Here is a 20945-nt window from a genome sequence, read left to right as displayed (position 1 = left end):
CACATGATACGGGGGATTGTTCTTGCCTTTTCACATCGCGCTGATGCATCCATTTTAAGTGTAGCTCTGAGCACTGTATGTGGGTCACTGAAATGCTGATCGTCTTTGAGCCAAAACAGACTTGAGACCGCGATGATGTGTGCCCTTTAGGAACAGAGAAAGATAGCGAGAGAAGGGGAAAAAACAACTGCCATCTATTTCATCCTTTTAATAAGACGAAGTTACCTTGGGACATTTTTTTTCTCTCTTCCTACTCTCTGATGCCTCTCTCTCTCTCTGGGGCACATTGCTGTAATTGTGTGTTCAGAATGAAATGAGTCCTGATTCTGAGATTTAATTAAATCAGAAGCTGAAGAGATGCTGGAAATGACACACACCCACAGAATTCACAGAAGCAACCGCAGCCAAAGCAAAAGCTACTTAAATTAAGTGATTGATTGATACACCAGTAGGAAAAAAGTTTCAAACGTTAAGTTGGAGAGTACATCCAAATCCCTGCAGCTAAATCAATTATACTTTTCAATCTTGGATGATACTCACATCCTGAACTATTGATATTAAATCTGTGTATCAAAAGCCCTTTGATGACAATCCAGGAAGTTCCTTTGATTTCTTTTTATGAGTTTGGATCTCAAAGTGAACCCATCTGTGCGTCCCATTCAAACTCATAATACTCAGGATGACTCTCTCTACTTCTCAGATTTAATTAACCATCTATTTAGTCATTACTACACGGCCAACTCAAGCTAATTTGGCGCCATAACCACGATTTATTTCAAGATCCCAAAAGTGCGCAGCCATAATTACACTAAAAGCCTGGTCAAACTCAAAGGATAGGGCTATTATATTTATTGTACAATAAACCAATCCAATAAAAAACCCTCCTGCTGATCCTATTGTCCTGCTTACAAAGCCTAATGATTCCTATCCCTTTGTATTTGATATTATATCTTATTCAATAGATCTCCATTTAAACAGCCACACTGTTACACTGCGTTAAGTGCTCCTTAATTACAATCAGCACACACTGTATTTTATATTGAGTTGGACCCGCATGGACCGAGCTACTGCTGTAAATTCTCACTAGAGCATCAAATGTGTATTAATCCACAGCTGAAAATAGTCCCAGACAAATGTCAATGTAATCCTGCTATAAGTGACATTAATTGAAACTACAGAGCCCAGTTTTAAAAGATTAGGCTCTTAAATAAGAACCATGAACCTCATCACCAAACACTGGGTAGGGAATTTGAAAAGTACGGAGAGGTGAATATTATATGGGATAAGAAAATAAAGATATCTGGTAAAGTGTCATGCTGATAGAAATGTAATATGCATTTTTTAAAAACTGTCTCTATAAAATATATCCAGTACATCTCAAAACTCGGTGTGTTTCGCAGCTATGCACATTTGAAGATTGGCCCCTTGGTGCTATAACAACATTAGATATTCCACCTTTAGATACTGAAGTGCTAAGAAAATAAGCACAGAAAGGGTTAGGGTTAGGTGGCTACACCTCCCTGTGCAGCTACGTAGCTCCTTTTTCGTCTTAGCTCTGACATGGCATGTATGTCACCACATGAGCGGGATAATGAAACCTGTAATAGCTCTCCCATTGCATGTATGTTTGTGAAACAATGGAAGCTAAACAGCTGAACTATAAATGCATCGACAGCTTGGACGGTTTTCAGTCGATGGATGTTAGTTCGGATGTGTCCGACGTCAGTGTTGTCACATTATGCTTTGATGAGAAGTGGTGTTGTGCTCTCTAACCACCTTGTTGTGCTGCATAGACTCTGCAAATTGAAGTGTTATTTTTATCCTCGTGGCAAGTAGTGAGCGAGGTCACACCGTCGCAGGGGGATCGCAGTCACAACCAGCACAGGCTCTGGACACAGGAGAGTTTAGAGTGGCAAACGTGACCAACAGAACATCAAATATTAAAGCCGGTGAGGATACTAAAATAGAGCGCCCAGCAACACTCCAGGGTAAAAAAAAAGGACAAAGTGTTTTATTTTTGTCAGCAGTGCTGCTGGATGGTACTTGTGGATGATTAAAAATCCTTGTTTTATGATCAAATGGTATTACGCAGTAATTACACGGCAGTTGAAGTCTCATGATTGCTTTTCTGTAATCGTGTTTGAGGTTTTAACAATTAGCTCTTGACATTTAGTTTTGAGTTTTTTCTGAATGGCGTTTGATGTGAATTTGCTTGTCAGGTTGTCTACTATAGTCACCTTTTGTGAAGGTGGGACTCAGACTGCACTGAGGTGTGAGCTGTGGAGCCAGGCAGCTGCATAAGAACCCCATGAAGCAGAAAGATTATGTGTTCTCCTGCAAAATGGCTGCCAGTCTCAGGCAGGGCCCCAGAGTCTCCTCCGTCAGAACGGGACTCGAATCCAAAATGATGACACCTATGGTGACAGAATATAGTCCGACCTGAGAGTCAGTACATTGTGTGCTGTGATCGAATACCATACATACTAATTGCACACAGTTAGTACTATAACATCTTTACTTTATATTACAATACAGTATATAATCTACCTTATGGGAACAATATAGTATATCGGATGTCAACATACTTGGGGTGTGGCTCAGCAGGGGCCCCACGATACGATAGAATTACGACACTTCAGTCAAAATACAAATGAGTGCTTTCAAAAAATCCATTATGCATTATCAAACATAAAGAAATATAGCAATTTATCCCGTATTTCTCATTGAAATGAGGCATTTCTGCATATGCAAGAGCTTAATTCTGAGCCACATTTCTTTTTACTTCTTTCCCAAATGTATCTATTGCTGCTGAACTCATCAGAAACAATTTCCATTTCCGTTGGGACTCATTAGCTTGCTTTGATACGATCTGAGTACAACTCACATTTTGGTAGATGGTATGCTGGTTTCCACCGTATGATGTGTTGCATTAAGGATGGTAAAAATGTTGTGCTACCTCCAGAGGTAATAGGATAAGTTATCCTTTTGATATTTTGCAAAAACTTGATCATACTTCGGACAAGATGGTGTGTTGGTGTGTAGATGTTCTTATGGCTCGTGTTGACGACCAACGTTTATTTGTTTATTTGAGTTGTATGTTAATGCTGTTGTATTGGTTATTGCTGGAGCCAGAGCGCTTCCATCCAGCGGTCATCTCTGATGTTTTGCAAGCCCCACCGTTAAAGCTCCCAATTTGAAGCAGAAAAGTGGAGATTTGTTGGAATGCTTTACTGCCCTCCATTTTCAACTGTTTATAATATTTTTCTGTGTCTGCATATTTTCTCTGTGCACATTACTCATCAGAATAAAAAAAGGAACTATGAAAACCTCGACCAACTGTCCTATGACAACAAGCGAGGACCTAAGGTATATTTGCATGGTCAATGCACGCCGCCCACCAACTTTCCAAACGTAGCAACTAGAAACCAGCCCAAACCAGTCACCAGCCGACCCAGAAATGTTCCTCTCTTGGTAGCACGTGTTTTCTTTAATTTTTTACTTTGAGACATTTCCCTATGATTTAAATGAAGAATGATTTTGTTATGAAAAATCTATAATTTTCGGTCATTAAAGAAAAAAAAAGAGTCAGTGAACAGCGCCCCGCTTTTATCATTTTCATTTTCTCCTTCAATAAAGGAATGCATGAACTCAGAACACACATACTCACACACAAAAAGAGTTTGCAAGTCCATTCCTTTGTGGAGAACCGGTAGTGTGGGACAAAACCGTTTCCCAGATGCTACTTCCTCCTGTTCTGTAGCACTTCCCTAGTTTTCAGCAGTTTTTTTTCGTTAGGGGAAAACGTCCCCCTCACCCCCCTTCACCCGTTTTTAGTTACTGGTTGCATTGACCTTCTTCTTCCCCCTACCTAACACATGCACGTCCTTCTTTGGAGCCTTGATAACCCTCAGTTTGCATGCAAACAAATGCAAAAGTTTTTTTTCCCTCCAAGCTTTTTTTTTTTTTTTAGTTCAGCCGGTTCCCCTGGATCGCTTTCCTTTTTATATCTGTCTCCCGTTTTCAAACAAAATCGACCAAGCTCGAAACCAAACAGGTAAAGAGGCAGCATGGTGTCTAAGGTAGGGAAAAGTAGCTGGCTTGACCTTTCTTATGCCCCGATCACAGGCAGAGAAAGTCCTCCAGTTCAGCCAGGAGACTAACTTAACTGCCCTGCTGCTGGAGGCCAAAGAGCTGGAGGCCCGAGTCATCATCCTGTCCGCCAGGTGAGCTTTGTATCCCAAACTACACATACGTTTCTCCCAACGGGAGCATTGGTGAAGGTAGAAAAGGTACCTCAAACCTGATTTAAAACGGCATATAAGATTCAAGAAAGAATTGGGTAAAACATAAGCAAGCTAGATAGATAGATTTCAACGGTAAAAACGAACCATTATTTTTATTATAAAAAAGTGAAAATTGTTTTTTTCTTCAGAAGTATTTTAGATTTAATATGAGACAGAAAAAAATCGAAAATCCAACATTTTTAAAGTTGGATATTTTGGTAATTGTGCTTGATCATTTACAAACACCATAAAAGATTAAAATAGAAACAGATTATTCTTTGTTAATTCACTAATTATTCTAATGCTTACAATTTATTGAATAGAAATTCAACCTCTTGAATTTGTGGAACAAAACTAAAATGAAATTCTGCAGAAATGTCATTGTTTTTCATTAAAATAATGTGTTTGTAACATACCTTAAGTCCAGTATATAACTTAAAATAAGTCCATGTGGTGAGTTGTGACACGAACAGTGATCTCCTGGGTCTATCAATCAACCTGACATCTGGCCTCCTTGGTCCCTCTTTTATAGGTCACCTAACTTCCTGTTTTGCTCATGTTGTTATTAATACGAACACTGGAGCTTGCACCTAAAAAAGGTTTATCTTCCTGCGGTGATCCATCATATAAATGGATGATAAATGCCTACTGAGCCGACTAGGAGGTAGAGTAGGGAGCCCTAGATTTATGCTCTCGATAGAAGCTGATTTAATCGACTGATAAAATTGGAAGCAGGTGAACGTTCCTCGCTCAATTCCAGCAGTGAACTGTAATGTCCCGGTGTCTTTCCTATCGTTTCCTGACAACTATCCAATAAAGGAGTTAACAAATACCAAACAATTAAACCATTAAAGTCGTAAAATGTAGTTATAATTAATTGGACATGCACCAATCCCAAACAACCGGCAATGAATCACCTCCTAGAAATGAACACAACATCTGCTCCTTTCACTTTCATTCCACGTGCTGTGATGTCAAACAAACAAAGAAACAATCTTTTGTCAAACTTCAGTGAGGAGGACGCTGCTGCAGTGTACAAGGCTGCCCGCTTCCTCAACATGACGGGCTCGGGGTACGTGTGGCTGGTGGGCGAGCGGGAGATGTCGGGTAAAGCCCTGAGCGAGGCGCCAGACGGTATGTTCATCCAGCAGAGATCAGCGGGAATGCACGAGTTAATCCTGGGCTCTACTCAGAGGCCGATCATAACACATACAGGATTAGAGAGATAAACGATGGATGCTTTACATGATTATCTGTATAACTGCCTGTTGTGTGTTAAGCATTTAAATGTTTAAGCACTTTGTGTTTAAAGGTTTAAATGGGCCGTGTATCGACGGTACACTTTTAGCTGCGGATAAGTCAGACCATTGTGCTTTTTGTGACATTAATGCCCTGATTTCTAACGAACTACAAAGTTTTTTCAACACATAACTGATAGAATGGTAAGCGACATCAGCCTTTCTTGTCTCTACTCCCTGGATTTGTTTTTGTAACTCACAATATTTAATCACTTTGTGGTCACAAACGTCCAGCGTCTTTTCCCCCCGGGCACTCTTAACACAACCAACCCCTGCAGAGCGTTTGTTGTCCCGTCTATGTCCCGTCTCTTCCACATCCACTGCAGCTTCTTCCAGGAGCCTGCAAGGCTGACGGACCTGGTTGCAATGAGAAAACTTAGCTGAAGTTGGATTGTTGTTGGATTAAATTTAGGTCCTTTGTTCTTTTTTTTCCTTAACACAAATAATGCTTTGCCTGTGCTGATTCCCAAACCATAGCCGGTAGGGTGTTAATAAAAAAAAAGTAATCCAACTTCAAGGGACTCTTTACACATGCTGTGAAAAGGTCATCAGTGGCAACATCGGCAAATTGATCCATGTTTTCAGCTGCCTCGTTTCCTAAATGACAAGATCTTGATATTTCCAGACGGGTTATTAGATTAACGGGCAACGAAGATGGATCATGCGGCCGATGTATGACCTTTATTCAGGATGTCTAAACCGGCGGCCCTATAAGTTTTTACACTGTGTGCATTGCAAACGGATCCAGAGAGGCCGTAGTGTGCTCCGGTCAGTGATTATGTTCTGTTGTTGGCCTGGTCTCAGGTCTGATCGGCCTCCAGCTCATCAACGGGAAGAATGAGTCGGCGCATATCAATGATGCGGTGGCTGTGGTGGCGCAGTCCATCCAGGAGCTCTTTGAGAAGGAGAATATCACAGAACCCCCGAGAGGATGTGTGGGCAACACCAACATCTGGAAAACAGGGCCGCTCTTTAAACGGTAAGCATGAATACAGCCGGGAGGAACTGAGTCCTTTCTTTTTCTTTACTGATGTAAAACGCTTGATCGGATCATGTATTGTTTGTTGGCTGAGTCATGATTCAGCTATTTTGACAAACAATCTAATGGCTTTCAAGATTATCCCATTTAACTTAAACTCAACTTAAATCTGACTTCATTTAGCTAGCTGCATTCAATCCTGACTTGTTAAAAACAGCTTTTTTTAATGTGTGAAAATATGTTTACTCAGTTTCTGTTGAATTTCACATTGTGAACAATATCGATTTCTATTAAAGCTGCAATTAACAATTAATTTCAGATAACAACTGATCAGATTTGGATTCTGAAAGGAATAACTTTGATGTTTCAGGAGTGTCAGGTCTTCAGTGTTTCCAAGATGAGCAAGAAACTCTATATTTTTCACTTCCTTGTAACAGGTTATTAAATTTAGGCTGACGCACTTATGGTAGTTTCTCAGAAGCGAAACAAATAAGAAAAAAAACCTGGAAGCTCATATTGCAACTTGTTCATCATATGCAGACATTTCACCACATCCACTAGCCTCAGAGCCTTTCGCCGAACCAATCGCAATAAAATGCAATGCAGCGTTCCTAATAGGTGACACACAACACCGATGTACGGACACACGTGTGCTCATTCACACAGATAATCCTTTTCATTTGCTCGCCCCAGGGTGCTGATGTCCTCCAAATACCCCGAGGGCCTCACAGGTCGCGTGGAGTTCAATGACGACGGGGACAGGAAGTACGCCCATTACAGTATCCTCAACTACCAGAAGAGTCGCCTCATTCAAGTCGGCATTTACAATGGGACACAGGTAAACTGGTTGGCACTGAAGTAAAGTTAGGTTTATCATTTACTCCATAATTAAAGTTTAACCCGTAGTTCATTCTCGTTGATCAAGTAGGTCAGATCTGCTCTTTTTTTTGCATTTGTTCTGGACATGCAGCTCCAGTTTTCTATCTATAGTACACCACAGTTAATTTAGGGCAGAAATACTGCAGTTCATCCAGAGCAAACACCATGATGCAGCAGTGTGTCGCAGTGGATTTGTGGAAGGTATTGCAAATACCACATGTTTTTAATAGTGCTAAATGATTGGAACATGACATATAAGCTAAACCTACTGCTCTTTCTAAAGTGTGTCTCACCTGTCTCCTAGAAGACGTCAGTAACACCCACTTTTCAGGGGTGTGTAAAGTTAAAAATGACAGCAAACTTATGAAAGGGGTTTTGTTATCTTTAATCAAACCTAAATGGCAACCAGAAGCTGCATGCTACTGAAAATGAGTCCTAAAGTAGGGATACAATGCTGTTTTTATTGCAGAGCATTTTACAAAGCTCAACCTAATTTTTCAGACGAAGGTCCCACCTTTCAGGCAGCCGCTGTTTTCCATTTGTTTCAATATAAAAACCAAGGTGCCAACAAGCCCCCACGAGGCACATTTGTTCTGATTCTGATATTGTTGTACATAAATCAAAGGACATGGCAACAACACTCAAGATTTGAGTGCCTGTTGGAAAAGAACGATGTAAGAAACAGCCGTATTGCAAATATTGCTGTTTGGAGTTTGACTTGACAATAAAAACAAGTTGACTTTAGATCATCCATTTTCTTTAACCCGATCATTGTAATATAACATGACAAAAATGGGAAAAGCACACAATGTTTCTTGGATTGCATTACCCATAATGCAAGTTTTAACAAGCATTGCATTGAATCCCTTTAAAACAGGTGTGCATTAACAATAAAAGCATGAGATGTATTTGATTATTAAGACTCATCAACTGGGGTATCCTATGGCTGCAAACCTGTTCTTATATAACACATGTGCTCCACTCCAATGTTTCATAACTCAATTAATTTGATTCTAAAGACTTAATTTCATTATTTCAGTTTTTGTTTCAATGAGTAATATTTCTTTAAATTGAAAAACTTTAATGCCAGGAAAATCCGGGAATTTTAGAGGTTTTTTCTTGCAAGTCTATGACACTCTAATCTCAGAGAATATTCAGTGTTTTCCACGTAGAAGTTTCGTGTTTAGTCTGTGCATTTTCTCAGAAATATATCCCACCCTTTCCTGGCGGCAGTAGTTTGTTTTAGCCATTTCTACATCTATTCTTGAAGTAGCTCAATGAGAACTGAGCAGCCCGAGGAAGACTTTTAGATGTATCTCTGGGAAAACAAGCTTGTTGACGAAGGGTTGAGATGATTCTGTCAAATGAAATTCATTTGTGGTGAATGTTGCATATTGAAGCGGGCCGGCAATCCAAACACAGTGAAAGCACGCACTGCGAGGATCAGCACTTCACTCTGCTGCTGATGTGATAATACTAAGTTCCTGAAACCCTCAGGTATGAGTCAGAGGTTTATGAAGTAAATAAAGAAGCCGCTGAGCTGCTCTTATATAAAGCTGACTCATTAGTGGTGCTCACCCCCCATTGCTGGAGCCTCATCAGCTCTACGCCTTGTGTCAGCACTCACCGATGATGCTGTACGTGTGTGTGGCATTCGCAGGTGGTAATGAACAATCAGCGGAAGATCATCTGGCCCGGGGGAGAGACAGAGAAACCACAGGGCTTCCAGATGTCCACTCGACTAAAGGTAGGGCGCCTTTGCTTTGCTGCTGAAATCTGACAGTTTTGTCTACACAGATCCGGACCTGAGCTGATATGCACTGTTGGACAGCTCGCCTGCACTTCTTCCTCCCAGGGGAGTGAAGAAAATCTATGCTGTGATATATTTGCCATGACTTCTGATCTCTTCAAATTTGTCTTAGGCTTCCAAAGAACATCTCATCTGTATCCTTGTCAGTTATTTTTACATTCATCTGTCTGTGTGCGTCCATGTATATCTGGGAGTTTTTGTACATGGGTATTTGTGTATCTGCTGGGTTTTTCATGCATGTTTTCTCCCTCCCTCTCTCTCTCTCTCTCTCTCTCTCTCTCTCACGCTCTCGCTCTCCCTAAAGTCCCTCAGGATCTTAACTGATCCATATCTGTCTATGTGATAAACAGCTTTCTGTCCCATCTGTTGTAGATAGTGACGATTCACCAGGAGCCATTTGTGTATGTGAAGCCGACTCAACCGGATGGAACATGCCACGAGGAAATGACATTAAATGGAGTCTTAATAAAAAAGGTTATCTGCACTGGGCCCAATGAGACCATCCCAGGTAACCTATCAGGGACGTTTATATTATCTCTGTGCTTTTACTGCACCCGCCAAACACCCACTGGAGATGCATACATATATATGCAGTAGGTATCTATATATGTATGCATGTAGCTGAGTGTGCCATTCAGAATGTGTGTTTGTGGGGATGATAGGACATGCTTGGTGTTTGTGTTTCTGGCAACAGTGTGACTGTGTGTGGTCGTCCGCAGTGTCATACATTTCGTTCCGTCTTCGTTCGCCGCCTTTAGATTTCCAAACTTACGTGTTGCCTTAAGAGTGATTGTAACTTTTAACTTTCGCTGGTTTTATTGCAGGACGCCCAATTGTACCCCAATGTTGTTACGGATTCTGTATTGATCTCCTTATCAAGTTGGCTATGACCATGAACTTCACCTATGAGGTACACCTGGTGGCTGATGGGAAATTTGGAACGCAGGAGCGGGTTAGTTTTACCGACACGGCAATATTTGTTGTATGTTTGCATGAGGCACATGGTGCACGCAAATCCTCACATTCAATATGTAACGACTTTTTAATCTTCCTATTGTATTCCACTAACAGTAGTGATCTAACAACTATTCAGAGCTGAAGCAATAGGCGGTCATAAAACGGAGACCCCCAGGTATCAAAAGTGCAGCAGGTCAACTGGTGTCAGCTTTTAAACACTGAGCAGCTATCACCAAAAGGGTTTAAGTCTAGGATATGCAGATTGGTTTTCACTGGCAAAACAGTTATCACGGTCAGTCTGAACATAAGTAATATACTGTCAAGCGGCCGCAATGAAAATATAATGTCTCTACTAAGATTAAAAGATTGAGTTTGCTAACTTACATTTACAACACAGTAACGGTTTCTTAACAGTTAGCTAGCGCTTGATGTTTAGCTCACGTTTTTGAGCTAACACTAGCTTAGCTAACATTGGCTAACAATGGAAGGAATAAAGGTTAGATATTTTCTAGATAAATTGACGATTTGATGCCTCAAAGGTTGATGACTAGCATCAACATGGAAGGATTAAACATCATACACTACTAATTAGTTTGTTAAATCCCATATTTAGTGCATCTATAACCTAGGTTTAAGGTCTTCTATGGGGAGTGTTGTTTTGAATTGATCGGTTAGCAGAATGACAGAAACCATTCATTGGTTAGGGCTTGTTCCATCAGGTAAGGTGTTGACAATAAATCAGGTTTTACAACAACCTTTGCTTAATTGTTATCCCTAAATAAATATAACTTATTTTAGAGAATTTTAATGTGGACGTGAGCAATAAAACTTAATAGTCCTCTACTTAAATCCATTTGCACAATCCATTAATACGGCTATCATTCAAAAGAAAATCAATGTGACAAAAATAGCAGGGGTCGCTCGTAACGATTAACCTACAAAGAGTAATCACCTGAATCTGCAGCTTGCTGTGGCCAAGTTTCCTCTTCATTTTATCCAAACAGATTTTCTGTGGAAGAATGCATGAGCACGATATTCAACAATGTGTGTGTTCTTCAATGCATGATCTTATTGATTCCTATAAATAAGCAAGCTCTGCTATAATACCCACATAGCCAGATTCAGAGATTTGGAGCACGACTAGAACTTATATCCCCACTTGGCTTAAACCAAATCCTTAAAGTCTGCAAACATTCTGTGGTCTAGACGACAGCAGGTTGATTCTCATCTCAACACTTTCTTTCTGGGGCTTCAGGTGAACAACAGTAACAAGAAAGAGTGGAATGGCATGATGGGAGAGCTCCTGGGGGGCCTGGCTGACATGATTGTAGCCCCGCTGACTATTAACAACGAACGCGCCCAGTACATCGAATTCTCCAAGCCCTTTAAATATCAAGGTCTCACGATCCTTGTTAAAAAGGTAAGTGTCTTTAGTCCTTTTGAGGATCTATTAGTCCAGCTGTATTGTGGAATTGTCTCCTTGATTTGTAATCCTTGTGTATCTAACACTTGCAATGACCATGTTTTTCTGATAAAAATGCCACCTTTAAGTTCACTGTGACAATACTCTGTAGAAGTAAAGGAATTTAAAGTGTTGTTTTTGAAATGACAAACTGTAATCTGTGTTTTTTTAGGAAATACCTCGCAGTACACTGGACTCGTTCATGCAGCCGTTCCAAAGCACGCTGTGGCTACTGGTGGGTCTTTCGGTGCATGTGGTGGCGGTGATGCTTTACCTACTAGACCGGTTCAGGTACAAGGGGGACATCTGTGTGTATGCGTGTACCCATGTGTGTGTTTACGTGTACTCACAACTGAATGAGTGAATGTGTGTGTGCGGAAATGTGTGTACATGCACTCCTGAACGCTGCAGATCTTACCTCGGTATGGATACGGAGGCCGACAGAGGTGAAGATCAGCTCCAACCATCCCACCGCTCTGTCCCTGTCTTTGTCTGTTTTTCTTTCCCAGTTCGTCTTCCTACTTGCTTTGCCCGCTCATTTTCAGTTTGCTTCCCTGCCTGGGGTCGCCAGGGTTTTCCTCATTACAGGTTATCGGCAATTTCTCATTTTATCTCCTGCAACCCTCCCAATTTCTTCCCTCTAGCCCGTTTGGAAGATTTAAAGTAAACAGTGAAGAAGAAGAAGAAGATGCCCTCACCTTATCATCGGCTATGTGGTTCTCCTGGGGAGTGTTGCTGAATTCTGGTATTGGAGAAGGTAAGATTAAAAAAGAAAAGCCATTCCTGAAAATCTCTTAAACTTCATTTAATCAGAAGTAAATGTTGCCTTTCTGTCAGAACACTGCTATGCTGTTGAGTACTTTTGTCTTTACACAGTTTTGTAGTCGGAATAATCACAAAAATGAAGGCATTTGTGGCTCCAGGCGATGCCTTGCTGTCATGTTTTTCTTTGAGGATGACAAATGAATTCCTTTCGAATCTAATTTAGTTGAGGAAGAAAGTGACAGAGCCCATCTTTAAACAGCTTACATCTGTTCTAATGATCTGTTTCATTTGTCTTCCAGTTTCCTTTTCATGTCTGGTATTTTTAGTGGGCTATATTTGTATTTCTATTTGAAGTTATGCAATTGTAATATACGGGTAGAGGGTTCAGTATTTGCAGTAGTAGTTGAAGTAGAAGAAATTATAATTAAAGTTGGTTTTTTTTCACTCACTAACCAGGTGCACCGCGCAGCTTCTCAGCGAGAATCCTAGGTATGGTGTGGGCCGGATTTGCCATGATAATTGTGGCATCCTATACTGCCAACCTGGCTGCCTTCCTGGTGTTGGACCGGCCTGAGGAGCGCATCACCGGCATCAATGACCCAAGGGTGTGTACAGGGCGGTACAAGGACCAACGTTAGTGTTATATTGGAAGCCAGCGTGAAGCCAGTGGATATCTTGGCCGAGACTTCCTCTCCAGTGTGATGTTTAATGGTTTTCTGTCCAATTAGGATCTTGATATGCAAGAATGGAGTTGATGGAGAAAGATAATGTTTACAACCAGGTTGAAGCCAGTTAACAAGCTGATTTTAAACAACCAAAAATGAAATGATCAGACATGAGCAGATGGGGTCCCAGATTGTATCTTGATGTGTTTCTCCTTTTTCACGGTTGTATATGTCTTCAATTACATTTGTTATTTAAAACGTAGTAATCATTACTCAACTGTTTGTGTCTTGTCCCTGTCTCTGTGTCCAGCTGAGAAACCCATCGGACAAGTTCATCTACGCCACGGTGAAGCAAAGCTCCGTGGACATCTACTTCCGGCGGCAGGTGGAGCTTAGCACCATGTACCGCCACATGGAGAAGCACAACTATGAGAGTGCCGCCGAGGCTATCCAGGCTGTTCGTGACAAGTGAGTCTCGGCCAGGCCGGGCCGACCAGAGCTAGTGTCGGCCGGCTGCTCGACCTATCAGACACACAGACCAGGGCCAGTCCAGTCAGCTCAGTGGGGGGGGGACATGGACCTTTGGATCAGACGGAGGTGGCAGGACTTACTGCAGCGGTCCCTCTGATCCGGGCCCATTGCCCAGCCAGGACAGACGTCAGGGACAGGAGGAAGAGGCGTGTCAACAGCATTGGCACAAGTGTAAGGTTAAGCTAACATTGAGTCAAGGAGCACCCTTTTTCAGGTTGTACCAAGAGGAACATCTTTCAGATGGGGGGAATCCAATGGGGGACGCGCCCTCACCCATCTGGCATTGGATTTCATTTGGGCCATAAAGAGCGGTAGAGATTGCTGGTAAACGCTGAATGACACACACGATCTGGTGTGCGAGAGAGAGAGGGGTGGGAGCCGTAAATGTGTATGTAAATCATTGTACTGTTGCACCGTAACCCCCTCCTTCCCCTCCTCCCTCCTCCCTCCTACTCCTCCTCCCTTCCCCTCCCCCACAGCAAGCTGCATGCTTTCATCTGGGACTCTGCGGTGCTGGAGTTTGAAGCTTCGCAGAAGTGCGACCTGGTGACCACGGGAGAGCTGTTTTTCCGTTCGGGCTTTGGCATAGGCATGCGCAAGGACAGCCCCTGGAAACAGAATGTGTCCCTGGCCATTCTCAGGTCTGTCCCAGCCGAAGCTGCATTACTCGTATGACTTTTTTTGGTTTCTTATCAATATGATTTCATGGTCAGGTATTGACCTTTTTTTTAACCATCTAATACATCGCCTTATGTCACATCTTATATCTCTGTATCTCCCCTTTCCTTCCCTATCTGTCTGTCTGTCTGTTAGTGCACCTGTCCTGCTGTCTCCGTCTCATTTGTGTTGCGATCTGGGAGTAGGCAGCTCAGGTATTGCGCCAATCGCAGCGTGTATTAACTTTGTTACCTCTCTCTCCACCAACCCCAACCCCTTGCAGTTCTCATGAGAACGGCTTCATGGAAGACCTAGATAAAACCTGGGTGAGATACCAGGAGTGTGACTCAAGGAGCAATGCCCCAGCCACACTCACCTTTGAAAACATGGCAGGTATGGTCCACACGGCATAGAAAAAGCGTTAAAAGTGATTGGACAAAAACTGCAGTGGTAAGGTACTGTAGCCCTTTTTTGTCCAATACCTTTACAAAATCGTTGTGTTAGTGTCGGCGTGGGTGCCTTGTGGAAGTGTGCCGTACAGTATCTTGTGCTGTGACTTGTGCGGTTGTGGTTCAATTAATATTGTGTGAGTTGCAGTTGCCTCCGTCAATAGGAGCTGGTTGAAAAAGGAGGGGCGACCGCTGATCCTGACTGGCAGACCATGCATTCACGATCAGTGGGAGCGGCGATGTTATAGATCGGCATCTAACATACCTCTTTCTCTGCTCTGCGTTTGCTTGTCTCTGCCAACAGGGGTATTCATGCTGGTGGCCGGTGGGATTGCAGCAGGTATCTTCCTAATCTTCATTGAAATCGCCTATAAGCGCCATAAAGACGCCCGCAGGAAGCAGATGCAGCTGGCCTTTGCGGCGGTCAATGTTTGGAGGAAGAACCTGCAGGTAAGATCGATCCCCTCTACTCGCTCACACCCAGGTTGGAAAGGCTTTGTTTCGATAGAGCCAACAGAGCCCCCTACTAATGGGGGATCAATTGGACTCTCAGCCTCTTTAGGTTCCTTTCATTTTGCCCATGAGTTGTGGTCAGATTGCCAGATCACTGTCTGAGAAACGGTGATCTCGGATGCCTTCATGCACTGTAAGGCATCCTCAGTGGCCACCGTGTAGATCACAGTTCCTAGAGGCCAACGTGTCTCTTGTGTTTGCCTGCAGGACAGTAAGGAGGTCTCTGGAAGTCAAGCGATGGGAGGGACCCCCTCATTAGTATGTAACTAACTAGCCATCTCCACCCCATGCCATCTCTGGCTGTTAGGTTAACAATAAGATAATTAGCATTGCGACCCTCTAACATGAAGGACAACTGAGTAACACTTCACCTCCCCTACGTCCATTGCATGACCTTTTAAGGTATTTTCTAACCTGGCGCTTACACACTTCATAAGGTCAGATGACGTGGACATGGAAAGCCAGTCAAAATTAGCAAATGTCCAGCCAGAAACCTCCTAAAAAAACAATAACTACAGCCCGGATGATGCACTTTGTTTGTGTCATCATTGATTGCCTTCACTCTGAAGGTCATACCAACAGCAGCCAGGAGCTAACAATGCAAATAGCATAAAGATTCAAATCAATGCCCTCACTCAATCACATCGCAGTGCTAGTATTTTCAACACTGTAAACGTGACAGTGTGTCTCTTTATTAACTGCCGTGTGCAGACACCAAACACGACTTAAAACTTATCTTGCATGCCAGAGGGCTTCATTCATGCAAGCAGAAGCAGGCATCAATTTAAAGGGTCAGCTCACCCACATTTAAAAATATATTTCAAATGTTCTACTTGTCCAACTGTGTCTGGCTATGCAGATTTAAGTATCTGTCTTTGAATCAATTTATGTTTCGTAATTTGAGTGAGCCATCCTTTTAAGCTACAATCAAGAAGTACGGTCCTCCGCTCAGCTGATAAGGAACATGATTTGCCCCCGTTTTCTAATGCAATCAAATGTTGGTTGTTGAGCATTGGAGTACCCCCTCCTCCTCCATCTCCACCTCCACCCATACACCCGTTCACTCCCTGATTGGATAGCTTGGAAGCTGCATGGTTCACACATTTAATGGCCCGTCACACTCTGTAAACATCGAGCCGATGCTTAGTGTTTGGCCCTGCTGTCTCTATAAACGGCAGGGCTGGAGGAAGGTACAGTATAATATCACAAGTGCCTGTCAGCGAATCACTGTCCTTCTGAGAGTGTCTGCCATCGACCTGACTACTGTGTGTAACTGTCTGAGTGTCCTCATATGGATGTGCGTCCTCTAGGCCCATACGGCAGGCGAATTGCATGCAGGCGGGCGGGGGTCACTGAGAAGGGAGAGGGACACACCAAACTGCCCGTAGACCTCGCGCTTCAGACTCATGTCAGCGATGATCGTGTCGATTTCTATGCATCGCTGAACAAAGGCTGTTCATGCATGCTCATCTTGCTCATCGACCGTCACTGTGAGCCCTGGAGCTGGAATAACGGACACACACTATCTTTCTCTAAAAATAACCGCGGTAATGGATTGAGTCTCATGCAAGGAGCACACTGGCCTACCAAGTGAAGTTGAGCCCAGACAATCTGTTCTCTTCAGCATATTATTCATACTGTTTGGGTGCACAGATTAGATTATTCACCGTGATCTAATTCCCACAAATAAAAAAATCGACATTCTGGTCATGTAGGACACAAGCTCATCACGATGGAAAACCTAAGATCAGAGTTTATGTGGCCCTCTTCCTTCCTTAGTGCAGCAAGCACTGAAACCTGGAGCCCATAGCTGACATCCTTTTGAACGCTTGTGCGTGTGTTTGAATGCCATTATGTGCTTCTACTGCCTCAGGTGGGTGTAGTGCTGTGCACCCTCAAACCTTTAAACAAATGAGACGTAACCTGAGAGATCGTGCACTTCTGACTAACGAGATCTGTTTATGCGCCCGCAACATATAAGTTTGCTTTACTAAGGAATAAAGGTGCATGCCGCTGTAGTCACAGAGATGTAGTGGGGAGGTATAACTAGCTCTCATTGAGCACCTTTGTATATCCTGATAAAACATACAGCCTTTTTTTAGCCGATTAAATCTTTCTGATCTCAATGTTTAATTTGTGTAACGGATGTTCTGTACAAACAATATGAGATTATGAGACCCTGGAAACAGACATGCAAAAGGTCCAAACACTTCCCCTACATAGGGGTAACACATACAGACTTCAACATTGTTTTCCCTCTTCTTGTTAAGTGTCTCTTTGTTGTCATTTGTCTCTTTGTACTTGCTCTGGATCTCTTTGGAGTCATTAGTGTCTGTGTATAGTCATTTAACGTCTCGTTGCTCTCTATCTCTTTATCATTTAGTTTATCTTTCCGGTTGTGTCCCTTTCCATTGTCACTGTCATCTTTTTACAGATGTTTTTTTGATTGGAACGTTTCTTTTTGAGTGACATTATGTAGGTGATGGCCCTGGGCCAGCTCTCCGTAGGCAGCAATCCATCCAAAGCAAAAAGAAGAGTGAAGTTTGGATTTACATTCACCCAATAAATGCGTATGTTGCTCTGTATCTGCTGCACATGTAATTATGCAATTGTTTGCTAAGTACTTTGCATTATCAACAAGGTGATATGTGTCAGTTTTGTGTTCACAGCTTTTTTTCCTTTCCTGTAAAATGGACAAAAAAATCAGTACTGAGAACTCACTGAAATGTAGTTAATTGAAGAAATATATACAAATTGCAACAATTACACATAAAAAGCTCCCTGTATGTGTATTTACCTACACTGCATTTTTGTATACATATAAAAATGATGCATTACATCGGTCTGACTGGTGAAACATCCCTATATATTTTATATTTTCATGCACAGTTTTTGCCACCCTGTCTTAATGCCCCTAAATTCAGGTTGCTCTATGAATGTACATCATATAGATTTATGTTACTGATTTCTCCTACCGCGGTCACTGGTGCGGAAGGTTTTGCCAGCCACTACATAACTACGAGGCTACATGTCTGCCTTCCAGTGTTCCATTTGAAACCAGATGTTACTCAGAAGTGCACCGTCTGAAGGAGACAGAAACTGGAGTCTGTTTGGGATGAAAACAAAAAAAGTCATGATGATGAATATGGTATTTAATGATGAAACCCTGCAGCGGCTCGCCTTGGTTTCGGAACAGAAACAGGCGGCTGCTGAACGCTGTGCGAGTCACCATGCCACGCTTCATCGGATGGTCCAGCATGCCGTGCATGTTCGGGACTGTGCACACGCAGCTCCTCATCAGGGCTCAGAGCTCCTGCTGCCTCAGAAATGTGTAAAATATGGGGGAAAGTAATGATTAAAAGAAGTGACTTCACTTTGGCCCTTTTTTTTCCTGAATGAAGACGCATACAGTTAGTGGCACTTCCTCCATTTACTAACATGAGATGTCATCTTTCAACAGGAAAAGCACTTTATTTTATATACCTGCAATAAAATCGAGTGATGTCGTGCACCAATCACTCCTCTGCCGGCGCTCATCTATCCTCCCTGCCAGCTAACGCCACCATGTCGTTAGAAAACAAAAAAGAGAAAGCGCTGGATGGCGGGGTGATATAATGGTGCCCTAAAAGAGCCTAGTCATGTGATCTGATGAAAAAAGGATGTACTGCGGGGGCCAGTGCTGCCCAGGATTGATTTGTCCTGCTATTTGTTTTGTGTTTACTTATTCTATGTTTTCCTCCTTTTTTCCCTCTCTCCATCCATAAAAACGTTTTGGCATGTTGAAATTCACACCACACTGCCCCGCCCGGCTGAAGGGCCTCCCTCCCTGCAACTACTCACTCATCCTCCACCTATACTTTACTAACATCCATCCTAGAACGCTTTCTTTTGTTAAAGAAATAGCAATGAGAATAGCAAATATTTTTGTTTCTTGCACTTTAACTGAGATGAAGAATATATTTTGCAGCTGTAGTTGGTTGATCATTTCTTTCTACATTTCTTTTTAATGCACTCTTCTCCATTCTCCATCCCATTCCCTTGTGTGTGGGGTGAATTTCCATTATACCGCTTTGAGGTATAATGACTTTAAATGGGCTTAACTTACGGACTTTTTGTCGCTGCTGTATTCGCTCTTTGATATGCATTTATTGGCCTCCGATACTGAAGCTCGACGTTTTTATACTTGCCTGGCTTTGGATGTGGATGTTTGCTTTGCTAAGTCTTCTTTAAACACCCACCCTTTTTTTGGTTCCCTCGGCTTTTGCTTAAGGATCTTTTTTAAAGTAATAACGATCAAGTGGATGGAAATTTATTTTATTTTCCTTTTCTCCCCCTATGCAGCCCTCTTCCTCTCTAGAGACTCAGGATGTAAGAATACCTTAATATGAGTTTTTATTTTGCACACAAACACTATTCTTTATTTTGTCATGAGTAGCTGTGGGGCTCTCTGATGGTATGAGGGAGGGCCATCTCTTAAGGATACGGTTAAAAATGCTTCTCTCTTTTCATTTCTATTTCTGTTTTTGAAAGAACTGCATTTAGTCATATTTGTTTAGTAGTTCCAATTTTAAATTTGCTTGTTTGTTGAAATGAGAAAGTGGAATCTTTGTGTTCAGGCAGAATATATTTAGCAGTAGGTATCACACCCACTGACATCTTTACTAGTCATCACTCATTCCAATGCATTTGTAGCGGGTCGAGTGAATGTGTCAGCACATTTCTAGAAGGCTATTGGGCCATCTTGTGCAATCCTAGTGTAATAATGTCACAAAGTAGAACAATGCCCTCATTCAGAATGAAAAGACTACTTCCACTCTCACATCTAACAGGCTTTATCCCTTTCTTTCTCCCTCTTTGCGCATTTGACATTTCCAAATGCTGTAGTCTTTCTCATAAGGACCCTCTCTCTATTTAGACCACATACAATAAGGTCATTGAGTGGGGGGGTAGTAGTGGTGGTTGTGGGAGAAAACAGAATGGGTGAAACCACGGTTGTCACCCTGGCCAGAGGACATGAATAATGTTTCTACATATATTCATTTTAGGATAGGAAAAGTGGTAGAGCAGAGCCCGACCCCAAAAAGAAAGCCTCTTTTAGGTCCATCAGTACCAACCTGGCCTCCAGCATCAAGAGACGTAGGTCCTCCAAAGACACGGTAAGGAGACGAAGAAGCAACATCTTCCCCCTCTTTACTCTTCCTCCTCCTCTGTCTCTACTTCTCTCCTTTCTCCTCCTCTGTCCTCTCTGGCTACATCTCCATCTCCGACCGCGAGGGAGTCCCATGTCGTCACCCACCCATTTCCACACGGCTCCGCGGCCTCTGCCACGTGTCTGTCCGTTCACCATCGATCAGCCATCACCATTTAGCATCTGTAGATCCTCTTACAGGCTGGAGGGCATCAGGGCAGGAACTCAGGTCAGGCCAGGCCAGGAGCTGGGCTCTGGATATGGCGGGCAAGCCAGGATCTATTAGGGCTTTTCATGGGATTAGTGACTTCTGAACAAGGGGGGGTCACGACAAAGCAAGCAGTTTGCCAGTGGTGTTTTGTCTTGGGCTGCTCTTACTCCCCGCCTATGGTTTGGACGTGGATTCTGGCGATTGTGTGCTGTATTGGTGGCGTTGTGGTGTGTGTGTACTGTACTTTACGTACAAGATATATTTATGTCCTTGTCCTGTCCTTTTGACTTGCTTGATC

At 42.6% G+C, this 20945-nt stretch overlaps 1 protein-coding gene across 8 annotated transcripts in view; it reads left to right on the top strand.

Moving 5' to 3' along the window:
* grin1a (glutamate receptor, ionotropic, N-methyl D-aspartate 1a) overlaps nucleotides 1-20945 on the top strand; it is a 30567-nt gene that overhangs the window by 4832 nt on the left and 4790 nt on the right. Inside the window, exons 4-21 of one of the 8 annotated variants that reach the window (XR_010166326.1) lie at nucleotides 3304-3366; nucleotides 4126-4223; nucleotides 5296-5417; nucleotides 6386-6560; nucleotides 7254-7398; nucleotides 9100-9186; nucleotides 9622-9770; nucleotides 10075-10201; nucleotides 11462-11626; nucleotides 11841-11959; nucleotides 12313-12425; nucleotides 12890-13038; nucleotides 13409-13566; nucleotides 14109-14270; nucleotides 14570-14679; nucleotides 15040-15185; nucleotides 19590-19616; nucleotides 20133-20404. Coding sequence is in view for 7 of the 8 variants with exons in the window: in XM_063890181.1 (XP_063746251.1) it covers nucleotides 3304-3366; nucleotides 4126-4223; nucleotides 5296-5417; nucleotides 6386-6560; nucleotides 7254-7398; nucleotides 9100-9186; nucleotides 9622-9770; nucleotides 10075-10201; nucleotides 11462-11626; nucleotides 11841-11959; nucleotides 12313-12425; nucleotides 12890-13038; nucleotides 13409-13566; nucleotides 14109-14270; nucleotides 14570-14679; nucleotides 15040-15185; nucleotides 19590-19616; nucleotides 20294-20404 (2226 nt within the window). In the remaining variant the exon portion in view is untranslated. Of the gene's footprint in view, nucleotides 1-3303; nucleotides 3367-4125; nucleotides 4224-5295; nucleotides 5418-6385; nucleotides 6561-7253; nucleotides 7399-9099; nucleotides 9187-9621; nucleotides 9771-10073; nucleotides 10202-11461; nucleotides 11627-11840; nucleotides 11960-12312; nucleotides 12426-12889; nucleotides 13039-13408; nucleotides 13567-14108; nucleotides 14271-14569; nucleotides 14680-15039; nucleotides 15186-19589; nucleotides 19617-20132; nucleotides 20405-20945 lie in introns of all 8 variants that reach the window. The other 7 variants (XM_063890182.1, XM_063890181.1, XM_063890184.1 and 4 more) reach the window with 7 other exon arrangements.

This window comes from Eleginops maclovinus, chromosome 8 (assembly GCF_036324505.1).
Source record: "Eleginops maclovinus isolate JMC-PN-2008 ecotype Puerto Natales chromosome 8, JC_Emac_rtc_rv5, whole genome shotgun sequence".
In the NCBI taxonomy this organism is placed as follows: Eukaryota; Metazoa; Chordata; class Actinopteri; order Perciformes; family Eleginopidae; genus Eleginops; species Eleginops maclovinus.
The sequence above is the reverse complement of the archived record's forward strand: the minus strand, read 5'-3'. Positions and strand labels throughout refer to the sequence as shown.